Source organism: Aplidium turbinatum, chromosome 5 (genome assembly GCF_918807975.1).
Source record: "Aplidium turbinatum chromosome 5, kaAplTurb1.1, whole genome shotgun sequence".
Classification (NCBI taxonomy): Eukaryota; Metazoa; Chordata; class Ascidiacea; order Aplousobranchia; family Polyclinidae; genus Aplidium; species Aplidium turbinatum.
The window spans coordinates 21,673,416-21,692,940 of record NC_137476.1 but is presented as its reverse complement, the minus strand read 5'-3'; the positions used below and the strand labels follow the sequence as shown (position 1 = coordinate 21,692,940).

General features: G+C 39.1%; 1 protein-coding gene across 1 annotated transcript; it reads left to right on the top strand.

Annotated features, from left to right (window-relative positions):
• Positions 1-3,571: 3,571 nt before the first annotated feature.
• On the top strand, positions 3,572-14,562 carry LOC145771030 (uncharacterized). The gene is made up of 16 exons (XM_082582771.1): positions 3,572-3,605; positions 3,829-3,922; positions 5,250-5,356; positions 5,458-5,526; positions 5,730-5,870; positions 5,960-6,013; positions 7,316-7,409; positions 11,155-11,264; positions 11,372-11,440; positions 11,618-11,758; positions 11,839-11,895; positions 12,069-12,162; positions 13,122-13,267; positions 13,550-13,660; positions 13,782-13,934; positions 14,044-14,562. The coding sequence occupies exons 1-16, from the start codon at positions 3,582-3,584 to the stop codon at positions 14,560-14,562; spliced, it is 1,983 nt and encodes a 660-aa protein (XP_082438897.1). The 5' UTR covers positions 3,572-3,581.
• The last annotated feature ends 4,963 nt before the right edge of the window (positions 14,563-19,525 follow it).

Below are 19,525 nucleotides of genomic sequence, written 5' to 3'. Positions count from 1 at the left end.
AATAAATTCCATTAAATTTCGAAATTTACTCCAATAACTGTGGAATTAAAACAGTCAAAGTATTTAATGACCTCACAATTGCTTCTAAACAATATCTTTCAATGATATTTCAACATAAAAGTAGGTTCGGTGGTGAGTTGTTGTTAAAAATCACATTTCCGCCTTTTTCCATGTTGCAACATTTCATTCTTTCATGATGAAGTTATCGCTATGTTAAACAATATGGACGCCAAGATCGTACTTCCGTGTTTTCTACATCGGTGTTAAATCGCTACTTTTGCGGGCAATACGCCATTTCACGCCCGGCTTATTTCCGCATTCGACCTTTTAGTGTTGCCCATTTTCATACAATTGATATTGTAACAAATGGTTTTCAGGGTTCGATCTTAACTTTTTTTTGCACTGGCCAACCGGACCAGTGGCTCACCATTTGCACTGGTCCGCACGAGATCGCACTGGTCCGTCCCGTTTACTGATAAAAACAAGATTGCCGTGGGAAGCACGAGGCCAACTCAGGGAAAACCACCTTAAAACGACAATAATGAATGGTGGCAATAACATGGAAATATACAATAGCAATAACAGTACCAACAACTGTTCATCTAGGCAAGACATTCTTCAATCTACGTTGAGTCTTCAATCTACTTGGAGCTCTTCTTTAATTTTTGAATCCGATGATGGGTCATGATCGGAATCTGATTAGCAAAATGTCCGAAAAAAATATAGTCAATTTGGTCAAAATGTCCGAAAAATATATAGTCAATTCGGGTGTTGCAAGGTTGAGTTTCGCTGATGAATGTTGAAGAAAGTTTTCTCAGATAAAACACGACAACGTTTCTCAGCGAAACTTAATGTTGTAGCTCATAGGCGCCTAACTATTTTTTGGGCCGTGGGGGCGAAAGCGTGTTTCATCAGCAGCAACGTAAATTCAGCAAAATGTCACGCAGATGGATGACATAATTATGTCGTCACACTAGGATTGCTTTTATTGCCACACTCGGAGTTATCGCTACGTTCGACCTACCGGTACCGTTAATTATTATAAACAAAACTCGACCACTTCGGTTAAGCAAACACATGCCATGCGTCTGCGTAAACTAGCGGTTGATGGACTGCGACTCTTTAAGCTAAGCACAACATAAAGTTTAGCAACAAATTAGATTTATTACCATGAAATAAGAGACGAAAAGGTTTACTAAAAAGTAAAAGGTATACTGTAAATAGAATGACAATGTCTTGAAAATGGAATGCAAGTACTAACTTGATTATACGCTTGAAAATGTACCTGTTGAAAGTAAAATCATTCACGTTTACATCAATTCAACAGCACGTCACCTTGAATAAATTTAAAAGTTGCTGACATCCGTAAACAGCTCTTGAAAAATAGTTACGGAGAGACGTTTCATTATAGCTCCCTTTTCACTACATTATCGCAACTTATGACTGACCTGCTTTCAACTTTATGGTTGACCTGTTTTCGTGTTGCAGATGAAACAAAAGATGCGCATATTCCCGCCTTTGATCAGGTTTCTATGGCAACGGTCGTGTGTGCGCCATGCAGTTTGCGCGAGTCCGTTGTTGCGTTGATTATTCCGCATACGTGCGCAATGCGGTTTGTACCAGCCCTTGTTGCGTTGGTTGGTGTTTACGTCATGCCGAGACTTCAAGTTCATTTTCACAGCGAGTGGTTCACTGCTGCGACAATTCACTGCAGAGGTTTCGACTTTCGAAAGCAACATCGAGTCTGTTTGCAAGCGCGTGAATCTAAACGCACGCTTCGTCTACGTAGCAAATTATGTTGTTTTTGGGTGCATTCAACATCTGATGACATTGAATCGACACAAAATGGTAGATTTTTGCTGTGTTGCAGGCAGCAAAATCAGTCATTTTTACATTGATTCAACGTCTGCAGACGTTAAATCAATGTAAATATGACAGATTTTGTCTGGTGTGGAATTGTAGCATCCTACTCGTTCTAGTGATTATTTATCGCGAAGCTGTTGCGGTTTGCATTCAAAAAATGTTGTCCTGCTGCCGATCGCTAGTTCATCTATTGTTTTATGTATCAATACAGCATAAAAAGTTGGCGCCTATGTTGTAGCTAGTCAGGAAGTGCAAATATTGGTTTGTATCAGCTACTTGAAAGGAAATATTTTCCTCAGAAAAAATGACCGAAATAAATAAAAAATGACCGATTTTTTTCAAGTCATTTCGGACAAATGACCGAAAAGTGTCAGCGAAAAAAAAAACCAGTTGCCAGCCATAGATGTATGGCAAATTTGGGGTCAAAACTAGGCTACCAGAGCTTACGTGTTGTTGCGATTACTTTTTTTTATACGATGTACCGGTAACACCGTCACGTGATGTTGCGATTGCTTTTTTTTACGATTTAACATGTGATGTTGCGATTGCCCTTTTCTTACGGTTTAACATGCACGGATCACGTGTTTTGTTGTTTGAAGAGAAGCGCAAACGAGAACCACGCATTCTAAACGATCAAACGACATAATACGATATTTTCGCACTGGACAGTCGGACCAGTGCGATACGATTCGTACAGGTCCGCGGGGAACTCGCACTAAACATTGGCCAGAGGACCAGTGCTAAGATCGAACCCTGGTTTTTGTTGTAGTGTAATGTATTTTCAAAAAGTTTTGATCCAAAATCAATTCTATTTGGTAAGTTGTATGCATAGTATAGGCCTACTGTTGCACATAGCACTTATTAGGCACAGGCAAATTTTATTTAAAAAAATGTAATTTTGCTGTTTTTGATAAAATCAAACTGTAGGCTAAAAATTGTTGTTGAACATAAATATTGCAACGTTAAATTTTCGTAATTGAAACATGTAGTAGGTCTAAATAATAATTAGGCCTACATTTGAAAGTAATTGTAATAAAAAAAATTGATAAGAACTGAAACTATGGTAGCCTAATTGATCCAACTCAGCTAAATACCAAGTCTTGAAGTTGCACCGAAACAAGACCACAGATATAGGTCTTAGTACAGTATATAACATAGTACACATAATCCTTAAAAACATATTGCTGTAAAATTTCTATTCAATTTAATTTTTCATTGCTGGCGTAAAAAAGAAAAGAATGATAAAGTAAACACGTGAATTCTAGATCAAATTTAGTCACAAAATTTGCAGATCAATGGAATGGAGGATATCTATGATGAAATAAAAAGGAAGAAAATCTCTGTATAGAAAATGGAAAAAACGTACGGTATTCCATTACATACCCTCCCCTGTCCTGGCAGCAATTCCCGCGGCCGCGCTATTGTAAAAGAATATTTTTGTTCACAGAGTTGCCAGGTCTAAATAAAAATAAGCCAAATCAAGGTAAGCACTTTAACGGCAAAATTTCATTAACTGTCGAGAAAACCTCGAGCCAATCAGAAGCTACGTTCTGTGTGACGTGAATCATAAAAAACGCGCGAAATCCCAAATGGAAGACATTTGCAAAATTGCATTAGTTTCATAGCTGGCGGTGTGACGACATTTGCATTAGCTGACATTTGCATTATTAGCTTCATTGCAGGCAGCGTAGTGCAGGAAAACGCAAGTAGCCCACATCATGAATGATCATCCTGAAACTCAGGTAAGGTTTGTTTCAGTTAAGTCAGATCTATTCTTCAGGGTAAACTATTAATACTACAAAAAGTGCTTATATTTGATTTAGATCTTACAGTATGAGTACTGAGTAGGCTATATATTTTTACTAAAGTAGTGGTATTTGAAGTTCAACAGTTGTCAGCTACATGGCATGTGGTTGCACTGTGTTGATTTGCCAGCGCATACAATTATTATTATTGTTGTTGTAGTGGTTCACTTCTGTGGAAGATGGCATGAAGTTCATTGAAGAGTATGCAGAGAAAACTGCAACAAAACTTCTTGTTGCACAGAAACGAGCATATGGTGTGTATGTTGTTTGCTACATAACATCCTACAAAATTCATACTGAACTGTAGAGGTTTACCTTTGTTGACAGTAGAAATTTTGGGTGCAACCTAGTTCGTACCCTGAACAGTTCATACCCTGAAAAGATCGAGAGAAAAAATAAAAAAAGCTGAAGCCACTGATCGCAGTGATCGCAAAGATCAAGAGAAAAATTGCCACAAAGCCGAAGTTGCTGATCGGAGTTTTCTTTTTTCCGCAAACATTTTAAAATTTCCGGTAATGATCCTTAGAGTTCGCCGAAGTCGCTGATCGCAGTTTCAGCAAACATTTTAAAAGGGTTAGGGTTAGGAAAAGATCAAAAAGAAAAAATTAAAAATAGATGAAGTCGCTGATCGGAGTTTCCACAAACATTTTAAAAGGGTTATGGTTGATCGGAGTTTTCGCAAACATTTAAAAATTCCGGTAAGGATTCTAAGAGTTTTTGTTTGTTTGCGGAAACTGCGATCAGCAACTTCGGCTTTGTGCTATTTTTTTTTTCGATTTTTTCAGTGTACGAACTAGGTTGCATCCAAAATTTTAAAGTTTATTTAGCCAGGCTATAATGTTATCATAACTTGTGTAAATGTTATCTTTTTACGGCAATTCGATGTATTGGTTTTGAAGTAACGTTTTTAGAAGTATATACTCAATTTTTTCAAAAAGTGGTATCTTCACTTTCAAGTGGCATAAAAATGTAGGCTAATATGTCAACGAGAAGTGCTTTTATCAGGATTTGAGTGTTGCTACTATCACCGCATTATGTATATACCACGAGTTTTTTGCAGATTGTTTTATGAAGTAGATTGTGCAGCATCCACTAGGTTCTGCTGAATGGACAGTTGTCCTTTCGATGTGTTGCTCAAGAACACATCTCAATAGTCGAATCAGCGCCGCTTGGTCTTAGTAGGGTGCTTAACCACTGAGCAAATGGGGCGGACAGATTTTTGTGGCCACTGGCCATGTCACCTTTTCATTTACATACTGGGGTATTGACTACGGTACCTCAACTAATGGTATCGTTTTCATTCCATTAATGACAAAAAATAAATTGATATGATAATTAAAAAAGCACTACCGGGTGTATTGATAAGCAACATTTTGATTTTGCATATTGTTTAACATGCCAAACACACGTGTGTAGACATTTTGCCGAAAGGACTAATTGCAGAAAGAACTGATCTGTTTGCGAATGATATTTATGTGTTAATGATAATACATTTGTATAATTTCAGCAATTTGTCTTTTCGGCAAAATGAGTTTCGGCAAAATGTCCGGGTACCCAAACACATTACTACAATTATTGCAGAAATCTCAAACAGCATGATTTATTGGCGAGGTGATACGCCATATATTAAGCTGGAATATGTCCAGTTCAAATGTCGACCAAAAGAAGCTTTACAGCAAAGTACTCAGGTATGTAGCAAAATTATGTAGTGCCTCACGCTTACATTACTTCAGGTAAAATCAACTTATCCTATGGATTTTATAACGATTCATGACAGATTGTTTAACAGGTCATGGTGACGGATCAGTGCAATGCCAAAGTTAAACTTCTGAAAATTGCTGAATTTCCCGATTATAAGGTAACTTATACTATTGTGTGATTTCACCAGTAGGCCTATCTTTAAATTCTTACATTTTTTGTATCATTGCAAAGTGTCTTCAACTTATACACTCAATGATATTGGTTTTCTACAGCTTAAATGATCATGTTAACACGAAGGAAATTTTTTTTTAAATTTTACCATCCAGTTTTTCTAGTGTGTTCTACCTTTACTTTTTTAAGGTATCCACACAAACTTCCACAACCAAAAAGGACTTAAACAAACAACTCCGAGTGGCTTTAAAAACAAACAAAGCAAGTTTAAGTACGACTAGATGTTGCATCACCTTTCCTAAACTAGATGCACAGAGCCATCCCTGTCAGGTGAATGTCCATAGTAAGATTAAAAAAGAGCATAATTAAAAAGTTTAAAAAGATATTGTGTCATTACAAATGTTCTTTGTGATTTTCAGAGCTCTGCAGAAGTTGAGGAAAGTGATGACACTGAAAGTCATGGACTGGTACAGGTTTGTAATGTAGTTGCTGCAATATACTAGGGCCCAACAAGACCTTCAACAGTTCACCAACCAATTCTCAACTATTTTACTGTTTCCAACTTCACACAATTGGTAGCCTATACCAGTGGTTCTCAAACTTTTTTTTGTTGCGACGCCTCTGGAAAAGTTTTCTGGACTTGCGACGCACCAGCAAATAAAAGTAAATGAAGAAACTTATGATTAAAGTTTTGTTTATTGATACAACAACAAAAAGCAATGCACATTATTTAATGTGACGTGTGGGTTTGTTTGTGTTCACAAAGTTCATTAAATCTTGGAAGAATTTTTGAAATTGTCACCCGCATTTCTCTTTCACTGTTTATTCGTGATCGATACTTGGTTTTATCACCACCAAGGCAGAAAATTTTGCTTCACATAAATACGACGTAGCGAACGGGATAATAATTCGCAGTGCTTTCTTTCACCAAACCTGGATAATCGTCATCATTGAATCCAAAAATTTGCCGGATTTCCTACTACGAAAGGATCACGAATCCATTCGTAGTTTGAAAAATTTTCTGGGAAGTATTTTGCAAATTTCGACTCGAGCTTGGACAAATATAAATAAATATGCTTCGCAAATTTGAAGGAGAAAAAATGCACTTGTAACCTCAACTCTTCACTGTTTTCAAACTGAAGTAACACCAAGAAATATGATTCAGAGTTTCTAATTTTTTTTTGAAGGATAGACATCCAATACTACGTTAGGGTATCAGTAGTGGCAGATTTTTTAGTTAATTGCGGTGTAATCGGCTAAATGCATTGGACACATGTGTCCCAGCGGTCCTCAAAGGGTTAACCTCATTTTTATGATCTTAAACTGAGTTCAGCCAAGAAACGGAACTATTCTGCGACGCCCTTGGAAAAGTGAAACGACGCACCAGGGCGTCGCGACGCACAGTTTGAGAACTACTGGCCTATACGTTGAACTCTTCTATAATAGTAAATGAAACAGAACTTGAAAATAGCAAGTAAAACTTGAAAATAAGCAAACTTGAAAATAGCAAGTAAAAGGTAGCTCGAAGCTGCAGTTTTTTTTTTACTGACTCATCAGTCATCAGCTGTCATCAGAATAAAACAAACCTAAATGTGGTGAAATAGTCTATTTATAGTAGAAGGAAAGAAGAAAAACTGGAGCTTCAAACTATCAGCTACCTTATACTCGCTAAATCCAGATTTGTTGCATGTGTGTAGTATTTGCATTTCTTCACTGTTAGGCTATGGCATAAATGCTTTGATTGCTTATAAAAAATAAATTATTTTTTGTTGTAGTGGTTGCCTTCAGTGGAAGATGCCATGAGATCCATTGAAGAGTACAAAGCAAAAGCAGGAACAAAACTTCTTGTTGTTCAGAAACAAGCATACGGTGCCATGTTAATGTTGATTTTTAATATCTTGCCATTGCAATTCATTAGTGTACTAAGTGTTGATATTCATACTACAATAATAAGCCTTTTCCTTGTTGACAAAGATTCTAAAAAGGTTTCTGCAAAGCACAGTGTTTTCACCAAAGTGGAGGTTAGGCATCACAAAAGAGGAAACGGTTTACTAACTGCAATAAAAAGAAAGCTATAAAGATTTGCAAATGTGTTCTGTTTCATCAACTTTTCATCTTGTTTCTCAAAGACACGCGATTTTCAGGTGTAAAAGCTCTTCCGTTGATGCAAAGTAGCCTAGCCTACTTCACTGACCTCTTTTGTATTTTTTCCATCTAATGTGCCAAATCCATACGCCTATTAGGGTGGCCAAAAAAAATGAAAATTTTTTATTTTTATTTGCACACCCTCTCATTTGAGGAGGATTCATGAAAAAATGACACTGTGAAAATTTGAAGTGAATCCGACAAGAGGAAGTGCTCTCCCACCGACCTCTAAATTTGCTTTCTTTGGCATAATTCATCAAAATTCCTTGAATATGTGACGTAATTCTTTTTTGACTTATCTACATTGCAGTTGCAGCATTTTTGTGTTAACCATTGTTTTACTCTGAATTTATGATATAATAAGTGTTTCCACATGCAGAAAAACAGAAATAATACACAAAATAGATCACATTAACAAGCGTTTGGTATGAAATTAAATGCACTAAACTTTAGCGAAAACCATATAAAAGTACGTTCACCAGTCACAGTCGCAACGCTTCAGGTGACAACACATTGCCCAGAAAAAGCAAAAGAAATGTTTGTAAAGAGTCAAGCCATTGATTTTATTTAATGGAGCTGTTGGCATGTTGGCTTTTACTTGCACTTGTTGGAAGCAGCTTTCTGTGTTGCTCGATCACCTGATAGAGGAGCTGGCGCTGTTGTTCATTTTCTGTAAGGACTTCATTGAAGTCAGTAGCTAATTTGACTGCCCAGTGCCCGCTCTGCACAATCATTGACGACTTTGAGATCATGGCATGCAAGAAATAGCAGCCTTCGATTAAATGCCTGCTGCATGACAGTGATAGCTTCAGTGTGGATTCCTGTATTGCTTGATGTCGTGTCAAAACAAAGTGCAGCTAAGTGCTCTGCTACAACTCGTGTATGAATTCCACTACTTTTTGGCCCATTAGTGATCCCGTTCCAACAGGCAGCTTCGGAATGCCAAGCAGTATCTCAACATGCATACCAGAAACTACAATGGCCAAAGATTCGCACTTTGTGCCATTGGCATTAGTCAAATGTTTACCATGAAAATGAACAACAAGTGGAACTGTAACTGTTGGTTTAAATTTTTGCAGCACTGCAGCTGCCAGGCTTTCACGTTTTTGTTTCGAGAATTCATGACAGAGGAATGTGACATTGTCAATTCATTTATATCAATTCCAGCTGCAGCAAGAGCAGGAGTGACGATCATCATTGCTTGACGACTTGATGTTATAGTTCTGTTCAGTGCTGCATTAAACAGTGGATTATCGATAATGCAGCGTTTTGGTAATGGCTGCTCCTACTGGGTTTTCTTTTGTTTTGGTGTTATTTGGATTTACAGTGCAAACAGTGGGTCACTGGAAGAATCTTCATCTGCTAATCATTTTCAGATGAGAAAGCAGCAGCACTTGATGGTACTGGATCAATGCGATTTCTGTTGCGTCTCTGTTCATCATCTTTGCGCTTTCTATACTTTGCAGCAGCTTGCCGATGCATTGGGTCCTCTGTTGTCATCAGTATCTGTCATGCACCACCTTGGTCTATCAAAAACTGACAGTCTTTTGGTATTGTTATGCGGCATTCCCAGTTAGCATGTGCAATATCAAATAATGCACTTAAGCTCTGGGTGAAGTCAGCTTCCGAGGTCAGCTGGGAAGCTGAATTTCGCCTCTCTTTGTGCTTTGATTCTCCTATATGCTCTTGATGGATGCGTTTTAGTTTGGTAACAACGTGAGTCTTTGCAGTGGTAGCGATATTAGCTTTCACTCACAAGAACTGTACTGCAAGCAAGTGGCAGTGTAACCTTATTGATCTTCATCTCGTAGAACCACACCCCAGACCCCATACAGGCAGCTGACATAGCCCCTCAAGGGAGTCAACACTAGAGAGTGGGTGTCCATTTGTTGACTCTCTTGAGGGCCATGTCAGCTGCCTGTATGGGATGTGGTTCTTCGCCGTCTACTACGAGATGAAGGTCAATAAGATTACACTGCCACTTGCATGCAGTACAGTTGTAGATGAAGTAATATTAACTACTACCATCTATGCCACTTTTTGGTTTGCAGCACCATCAATATCTGCCCCTACAAATGACCTAGCAATGTTACAGCTCACAGAGGATTATAAAGAGGTTGACAATGCAATTTCTCAAGTGGCAGAAAAAAGTTGAGGTTGCGCTTGTGGTACATCAGTGAGGATCTTGCTGCACTGCCTTTATTCAGTGATAATAACACAGATGATGAAAAGAAGGCAATCGTTAATGCTCTTAAGAAAGACCCATTTCCCGAAGATGTTCGTCGTGATGCCCCAAACAAAATTGTCAAGTTTAAACGTCTCTCTTTGGCACAGTTTGTAACACAGCGTTTACTTAACCTTTTCGAGTCACTGCTTCTGTTGACACATGGCGTGATCGTGATGATTATAAAGAAGCATGCAAAGTTTGGCGTCATCTCAAAGCCGTCAATGATTGTGCAGAGCAGGCAGTCAAATTAGCTACTGACTTCAATGAAGTCCATACAAAAAATGAACAACAGCGCCAGCTCCTCTATCAAGTGGTCAAGCACCACAGAAAGCTGCTTCCAACAAGTGCAATAAAGTCAACCAATGGCTTGACTCTTTACAAACATTTCTCTTGCAATTTCTGGGCAATGTGTTGTCACCTGAAGCGTTGCGATCGTGACTGGTGAACGTACTTTTATGCGGTTTTAGCTAAAGTTCAGTGCATTTAATTTCATACCAAACGCTTGTTAATGTGATCTATTTTGTGTATTATTTCTGTTTTTCTGCATGTGGAAACACTTATTGTATCATAAATTCAGAGTAAAACAATGGTTTACACAAAAATGCTGCAACTGCAATGTAGATAAGTCAAAAAAGAATTACGTCACATATTCAAGGAATTTTGACGAATTATGCCAAAGAAAGCAAACTTTGAGGTCGGTGGGAGAGCACTTCCTCTTGTCGGATTCACTTCAAATTTTCACAGTGTCATTTTTTCATGAATCCTCCTCAAATGAGAGGGTGTGCAAACAAAAATAAAAAATTTCCATTTTTTTTGGCCACCCTAACGCCTATGTGGTGTTATTGATTGGACCAAGTGACATGTCCAGCGGTAACCAAAGGCAGGGTTTGGGTCATAACCAATCTATGTTTTGAGACAATTTATTTTTTAACATATTCACGTAGTAGGCTTGGTGGTTTTCAGTGTTACATACAGTATCGTATATTATTTTTGTAGGCTACTATCAGAAAATGAAAATGTAGTTGATTGCAACTCTTCTTAGATCCAGAGAATAGGCCTATATTGTACACCATGTTAGTTTGATACAGGTTATTGTTTGTTTGACATTTGTTTGGGTTTTCGAGGTTAGACATCACAAAAGAGGGAACGGTTTACTGAGTGCAATAAAAAGAATGCTATAAAGATATGCCCAATGTGTTTATTTTGTATGCTGTTTTAACTGTTAAACATGTTGCTATGTAGAAGTGCCAAATAGTGTCATTTATTGGCGAGAGCACACACCGTACATCAAGTTGGAATATGTCCAATTCAAATGTCGACCAAAAGAAGCTGCTTCACAGCAAAGCACTCAGGTGAATGCCATAAAGTTTGTATCTCAACCTGCCATGGAATGCACATTGTATCTCACACCTAGAAATGTTTTGGCTAAAATCAACTTATCCTATGAATTTCATGACAGGTCATAGTGACGGATCAGTGCAATGCCACAATTAAACTTTGGAAAATTGCTGAATTTCCAGAATATAAGGTAACTTATCACATATATATTGAGTTTCGGTTTTAGCATGATCACTTATCATAATGTTCGTAGTACCCTATTACTCTGTCCATGATTTTTCGTTTTAAGGTAATTGCAATTTTTTAAGTATTTCTATATCATACTCGGTTTTGACAATATGCCACATTTACCTCTGGTTTTGTTAAGGTGTCTACACCAACTTCCATGACCAAATGGGACATGAGCAAACAACTGCAAATAGTATTGAAAGGAAATACAGCAAGGCTAAGCACGACTGGATGCTGTGTTACTTTTCCCAATCTAAATGAACACAACCATCCATGTCAGGTGAATGTCCACAGTGAGGTTGAAAAGGAGCGTATCGGAGATTACTTTGTGTCATAACAAATGTTCTTTGTAACTTTTAGAACTCCGCAGAAGTTGACGGAGGCTACGATACTCCTGAACGTGATACGTTTGTTCGGGTTTGTATTTACAATGATGTATCGTGTACATAAAACTCAGTGATTCAATGTGATTGGTTTTGTATATGATTTTGTATTGTTCCTCACGTAGCTACTTTAATTGTGTATTATGTTGTGTCGGTGTGTCTACTGTAGGTTAGTATTGTCAATTCCTATTAAATATCTTCCAGCAGAACTTACCTTCATTTGATGAGGTTCAATCTTCAGTGCTGCAGTTTGAAACTTCCACATCCACCAAGTTCATCACATACAGCAAAACTACTTGTGGTAAAACTTGACATGACTGTGTAGTTTTTTAGTTTATTTTTGGCAGAAAGAAAGCAGTACAATTTACACCACTTTTTCCATATTTTATTACAACAAATTCTTTAAATGTTGTGTATGTACTACAGGCCTTAAAACTCGTGCTTTTTTCCGGCAGCCATCGTGGCCTACCGAGAGCTCCTTCTCGGCGGCCAAATCTGCGTCCTTGGAGGCCAAAATACAATAACGATAGCACAAGTAAATAGCATTTAACTTGCAACAATGTTAAATGATCACTTAGCGTTGTTGAAGTCTGGGCGACATCCTGCAATAGAATCGTTGTACCACGCATTAAATGCTTTATCGGGATTGTAATCCGGTATTGCGGGACCATCTAACGACCCTAAATTGATTTAACTGCTCGCAGCTCAGTAAATTGTTTCAACTGCATACCGCCTTTCATAAAACCTGACCATTTATTCCGTTATAATGTCACCATTGAGGGTGTGAAGTCACTAACCCACAGCGTTCTCAACTATGAAGACATGTGTTTTACCCACGGATGTCAACTAACCTAGTTCTCCTTTTTAACAACGATTCAATGTCCGACAACATTGAATCGATATAAAAACGACAATATTGCCAGCTGATGTAAATTAGCACTTCGGATTAACACTTCGTTAAAATAAACATCGGGAATTGCAAACAAGACTTACAGCGCTGGTGATCGCAGCTGGATATATTCAATACAACAGTAGTGACTATGATGCGCTGACCTAATTCTGCGTCACTCTTTGATACTACATATTTTCGACATCTAATCCACGATCATTCTAATGCGAAATTAAATAATTGGCTAGAAGAAACTGGCGGCCAAACTTGGCCGACGGAGGAGGTAGCACCGGCGGTCATTCAAGCACTACTTAGCGGCCATGGCTGCGATGGCCGCCGGCTGCTTTAAGGCTTGTACTATGTATTGATAGATTTTGCAAAGAGTCGTATTCATTGGGATCTTTCATCTGATACACCGTACATCAATTCCAGAAGTGTTGCATTGATGTGTCAGCATGGGAAAGACTACAACAAAGTGCGGAATGATAGAAAACGAGAGTTGGCTGTTTCCCGAGCAGTACGTTACTTTTCTGGATACTTGTGTTCAATAATTCACTTCAGATATGGCTTTGCATTAATTTAAGAGAATAAAGCACCATAGCATTATTTCCTTATTCCATATCATTTATTACTTTCCTGTCAAGCTTTACTGTGATTCCTTTATGTATTGTATGAGTTGTTCAACTTAGCTGTGAAAGTAATAACAATTGAGTGGAAAGTTCTTTAAATGTCGTATAAAGAAGTGAGAACTATAAGGTTCGTTGAAGTGAGAACACTTATGCGACTCATGTTTTCACAGCTATCAGATCACAACATTTCCCGTAGGAACCTGTGCCCGCAAGGTTCAAAGAAGTTCAATTGCTCAGCACGCATTCATGCTAAGGAAGTTACAAAGTTTCCTGAGTTTGCGGTAAGTGACATCATACAGTAGGCCTATCGCTAATGTTGGCGATGCTTATTCTTCACATTTTGTTAGGCCTATAACAATCATTGTTTCAATTAAATGTTTAAAGATTTCATTTTTACTTCAGATTTCTTCATTTCCTGTCTCTGCATCACGCCGTGACATTTGTGAACGTCTCAAACATGCGTTAGCCAGTGATGCTCAAAATGTCAAAAAAGAGGTTTACTGGAATATCAAATTTCCTAATCGCCATGACCACAGCGGCCATGTTGTCGGAGAGGTTGGTTCGCATAATTGCATAGCAATATTGGCTTTTCGGTTGCAGTGATGTCCTAACCGTGATGTAACAGGTACTTCGTGCGTTAACCATCAAACTGTGTTTGTTGCAGAATGCAGGGCCTCTTCAAAGAATCGATGGGAGGCTAATTGCAAAAATACAGGAAATGGTGGCGGACGGAATATGTAGCATCCCAGAACTTCAACGTGGTCTGAAGTCGTATGAATCCATAAACCACGACGCCCCTGGACCGAGCAATGCATCACCTACCACACCTATGACATCTATGAGGGATGTTCATGCATCTGTAGATCGATTGTGTAATGTTCTGTATCGTGTTAACGATCACACATTGATAAATGATACAGTCACTCGGATAGATGCAATGACAGCTGATGTTCTATCAATCTGCCAAGACGCTGGATTAACAATCGCAAGGGAGGATACTCGGCCTAAATCTCTGAAGGCAAAACGAAAGCGCGGATCGGATAGAAAAGTTGCGTGTGATCCACTGCCACAAAAACGTGCGAAACCAAACCCCTACACTCACCGTTATGGAGAGCATGCGGATGCAATGAGGGCTGCTTATGGTGCAACAACTCTGGACGCAATGAGGAAAGCAACTACATAGAATTGACTTGTTTGCAATCAAACCAGGCGACAATGAGCGATTGGCAAACGCGATACCCCCCAATTCAGGGATAATATGCGTGTCTGTGACCGCAGGGGACCTGGAGCCGAGTTGTTTTGCACGTTGATAACACCGTGCAGTTGCAAGCACAGTTCTGTGATCTTCACACCAAGGTTTTTTTCAGTTGCTAACACGGTCACAAATCGCAGCACATATGCGTGCTTAACTTAACGTGCTAGTGTTAAATAACAGCCTAATGGAAAGTGTTGTGGACTGAATTTGTTAGTTCAAATATATTGATTTCGATGACCAAAGCCTCAAATGAATTCACAAATGTCGCAATTGTTAACGACGACATATAATTGAGGATGTTAATGCACACACAAACTAGGGAAAGTATTGCTTGAAGAGTTAATTCCTGGGACAAAAATTGAAAACTGTAGGCTATGTTGAGCAGAAGCTGGTTTAGTGTGTTAAGGTGGTAAAAACTGTTAGCATGCGTCTACTTACATCCAACAAATAACGAAACTCTAAACTTCTCAGTTTGGTCGGGAAAAAAAGGGTTGCGAGGACAAATGGCAGGTCTCATCTAGGCAAGGGGAGGAGAGACACATGGATGATGATCTGGCCTAACAATAGTGGAAGTGCCATAGTGCATTGGCTATTTACAAAAAGTTAATACCGCACATGTTAAACAAAAATTATATATTTTGGGTACCGCAGCGGCAGAAAATTTTAGACAAAGGCAGTTGGAGCTAATTGAGCTAAACTTTTAAATGTGGCAGAGTGCAGACTTACACATTTCAGCTAGAAGTATGTTGGTTTGATTAAAGTAATTTCACAAAGTTATTGGGATTTATAGTACCGAAGATGAAGAGCAGTTTTTTTGTCGCATCCAGGCTCACGCCAGGTGGTTGAAGATTTAGATCAGAGGTGACGAACCTGCGGCCCGTCAAAGAGTTTTGTGAGGCCCGCAAAACTCTTTAACAATCGCTCATGCATTAAAGACATCTCAAAGCTGTTTTATGCATTCACTGGTACACCTTTCCTTTGCTATTTTCTTGCCCTAAACACTAACTTTCAAGGTATACAGTTAGAAAAAGGAAAGCTATAAGGCAAAGTTGTTAAAACACTATTCACCAACTTCACCTTGTATTTTTGGTCGATTCCAATATGTGACGTCATAGAATTTTGACAAGCGCTAAGTTGTGTGGCCCGATAACCATGTGTAATTGACAAAGTGGCCCGCGACCGCAAAAAGGTTCGTCACCCCTGATTTAGATTAAGTGAACGGGAAGACTTATACGACCATATGCTCGTTTCTGTGCAACAAGAAGTTTTGTTGCTGTTTCTCTGCATAGTCTTAAGTGGACTTCATGCCATCTTTCACAGAAGTGAACCACTACAACAACAATAATAATAATTGTATGCGCTGGCAAGTAAACACAGTGCGATGATCATTCATGATTTTGACGTTCTTACGTCACAGACAACGTAGCTTCTGATTGGCTCGAGGTTTTCTTGACAGTTAATGAAATTTTGCCGTTAAAGTGCTTACCCCAAATCAACATGTCTTGATGTGGTGACTGGGCCAACCCATCAGTGGCGTACGCAAGGAGGAGAGGGGGCAAGACAATTTGTTTATATTTTATTTTATTTATTTATTCGCATCAGACTCAAGATGGTCCATATTACAATCAAACATAAAAAGTAGAAACAAAGCAGATAGCCTACTCAACTCAGAAGAGCTGAGTCGTTACGTAGCCTACCTACTAAACACAAAGATTGATAATAGGGAAGATGTGAGACCAATAAAGCTAGCCTACATTCTATTTTACATACCAAACTGATAGATAACTGAAAGTAGCATAATTCTATGGGTAACAAAAACATATAGGAAAAGAAATGAAAAATTAACTGAGCTTACAACTTGGTTGGTTTTGAATCTTTATCCTCGAACTGACAAATTATTGATAGGTTATTCCTGGTAGTTTCGCATACTTCTAGAGGCTCTAACGCAGGGCGGGTTACCGAGATTTACAGAGTGAAGTTTTCCGATTGTTGAAGTATAGTTGCCGTGGAATTATTCCAATCACCAGGTGGTCACAGCGGTAAACCATAATCTCTTCGTGGGAAAATTGTAACATAAAGTTCCCGAATCCGTTCGTCTGTATATAATGACCGAAGAAACACACACTTGAACTTCTTTTCAAACAGTGTATTTCTGTAAAATTAGCCCGCGGCTATCGAAATGACTGGTGCAATGCCTACACCTCTAAAACTGTCACTACGATACAGATTACTTGGATAAAAGACGGAGAATTTGTCCAGCTAGCAAGCACCAAATAAACCAGTTAAATGTGCGACCGACTTCCAACAAACAACTTCGAGAATGAATCAGAAAAATTTGTGATAACTCAAAGGCACGAGAGCAGTTCGTGACGCAATATTTCATGTCCAAACAGGTCTCAAACTGAAACAGGTTTAAACCGGTCTGACACGAGTCTTACGGACGATGGTGCAATTTTGGCTCATGTTTTAGGAATTTCCATGACGTAATATTCAGTAGACCCGAACGGTTTCTACATGACGTTTGACCAGGCGAACAACCGTCTGTAACATAGCGGCCCCTGGTTATGACAGTCTGACATGGCATAACTAAAAAAGAATTGACGACAATTGTGAGCCAATGAATAAAAACACATGATACACAAATTGTTTGAATCACTCACGTTTAAGTTAATACGCAAATACAAAGGGCATGCAAAGAATGAACAGCAATAAGAATAAACACGACGATACATGAAATTGGTACCATAGGTAGTAGGTACACGCAAAAAATGACGCTATATACCATGGTTGCGATAATAACCGACTGTTCTGGGCTCAGACAAGTGTCGGCCACCGCAGACAAAACCAGGCTCAAACCCTAACACTTAGGTGTTCTTTACGGGGGCGAGGCACGAAATATCCCTCAACACATAGTCTACTTTCACTTTCCCCGTACTCTCATCATAGTTGCAGACGGCAACTTTAGCTCTACGAACCACAGGCTTCCCTTTCCTAATTTGTGGAACTACCTCATGCACCCTCCCAAGTTGATACTTCCCACGTTTACCAATGTCCTGGAGAGAACCTACCACTACAAGTTGACCAGGCTCCAAATTCTCGGCCATTTTTAGCCATTTTTTCCGGCCCTGAAGACCTGGCAAGTAAAAATCGATCCATTTACTCCAAAACTGATGAGAAAGTGACAAATTGAACCGATAATCCCTTCTTAGTTGGTCACGATCATGTGGTTGCCCAACAGCACAGTATGGGTCTAAGTATGGGGTCAAAAGTGAGGCAGGGGTGATGACAGTAAAATCCCTAGGGTCGTCACTCAAAGGTACCAAAGGGCGTTCGTTCACGATCCGAACGGCACTGCCTGTGTACGTAAGCAGTTCAATAAAACTGGGCTTACGTATTGAAGAGTCCAAAATGTGAAAAAATGCGATTTTAAATTGTTTAACCATTGCCTCCCAGGCGCAACCTTGCGCCGGAGCATACGGAGGTATAAATTCCCAGTTTATCTCTCTCTGTCTCAGGGCGTTGTGAAATTCAGCTGATTCTATCAACTCGGGTAACTTTATTTGAAAGAAGCATTTAGTCACATCAGCCATGAGACCAAATCTACCAAGCCGAAATCTAGCCAAGACATCTACCAGAGGGTTTAACAAGTCAGGACCCGAAAACATTACATCATTAACACAAGTTCCTCGAAATTCAGACTTGCCATCGTAAACAATGCGCTTTTTTAATTGTGACGTAACAAAGTATGGTAAATACCATTCAAATCCCTTGACATTTCCTGCTTCACCAGTACGCTCATTATAGCCATTTGATTTAAGATCTTTCATGGTGTCAGTAAGGAAATCACGAAGTTCAGGTTGTTTTAAAGCTTTCTTTCTTAAAGCAGCAGCTCTATCTGACGCCAACACAAAATTGTTAGGTAGATCAATATCTTCCTTCAACGGAACAGGTATCTCAAATCGACCATCTTTCAACTCAATATTCGGTTCAACAAGTTCTCTAGCCAACTTATCCTTGCGAGACAATTCACAGGTTTCATTTTGCAACGTCAAATCCTGAATGACTTTATTCAGGTCTGCTATTTCCATATCACGAGACTCAATTTTACGCTGAAAGCCAGAGATGACATCCGACTCTGAAGACGTCTGCACTCTGCACACTTTAGCAACGCTTTCATCTAAGGGTGACTTACCACCACAAGCCAACCAGCCGAGAGGAGTGAGCAAAGCATGCGGTTCACTACGATTTTCACCAACACGCTCTTTTTTTGCACATATCAAATAAGCGTTGTCGTTGCCAATCAGTACATCTACAGTACTACAATCATTCAAATGAAACATATTCACGTCATGAAAATGACGGAAACCATTTAAATCTTGTTTATGCGGTAAAGTTTTAACATCGTCAGCCCAAGCTGGGTTAACCACCGAAGTTATATCACAAAACAGTTCATCTGTCTCTAACGACTGGATGTTGAGTTTGACAAGGTCAGCACAAGTAGCTTTCTGACCAGCCAGGGTATCCATTTTAAACGACGCTTTATCGTACGGTTTAAGATCAAGTTCACACACCAAATCACTCGAAACAAACGTCAACTGCGAACCAGGATCATGCTGACAATACACCAACTTCGATTTGCCAGTCATTGGATTCAAAACACGAGCAGCAGTAACGCGGTTAAAGGCTGCTTTAACATTTCCAATCTTAACATTACGCACAGGAACTCTGGCACGAGCATCATCTTTCCCAACCGAATCCAGAGAATCACGTGACGTCACATAAAAATCATGCAGAAGAAAATAGTGTTTCCTATCGTTGTTAGGCCCACACTTACGACAGTTATTTGCATGAACGCAATCCCTAACCATATGCTGGCGCAAACAATTCAAGC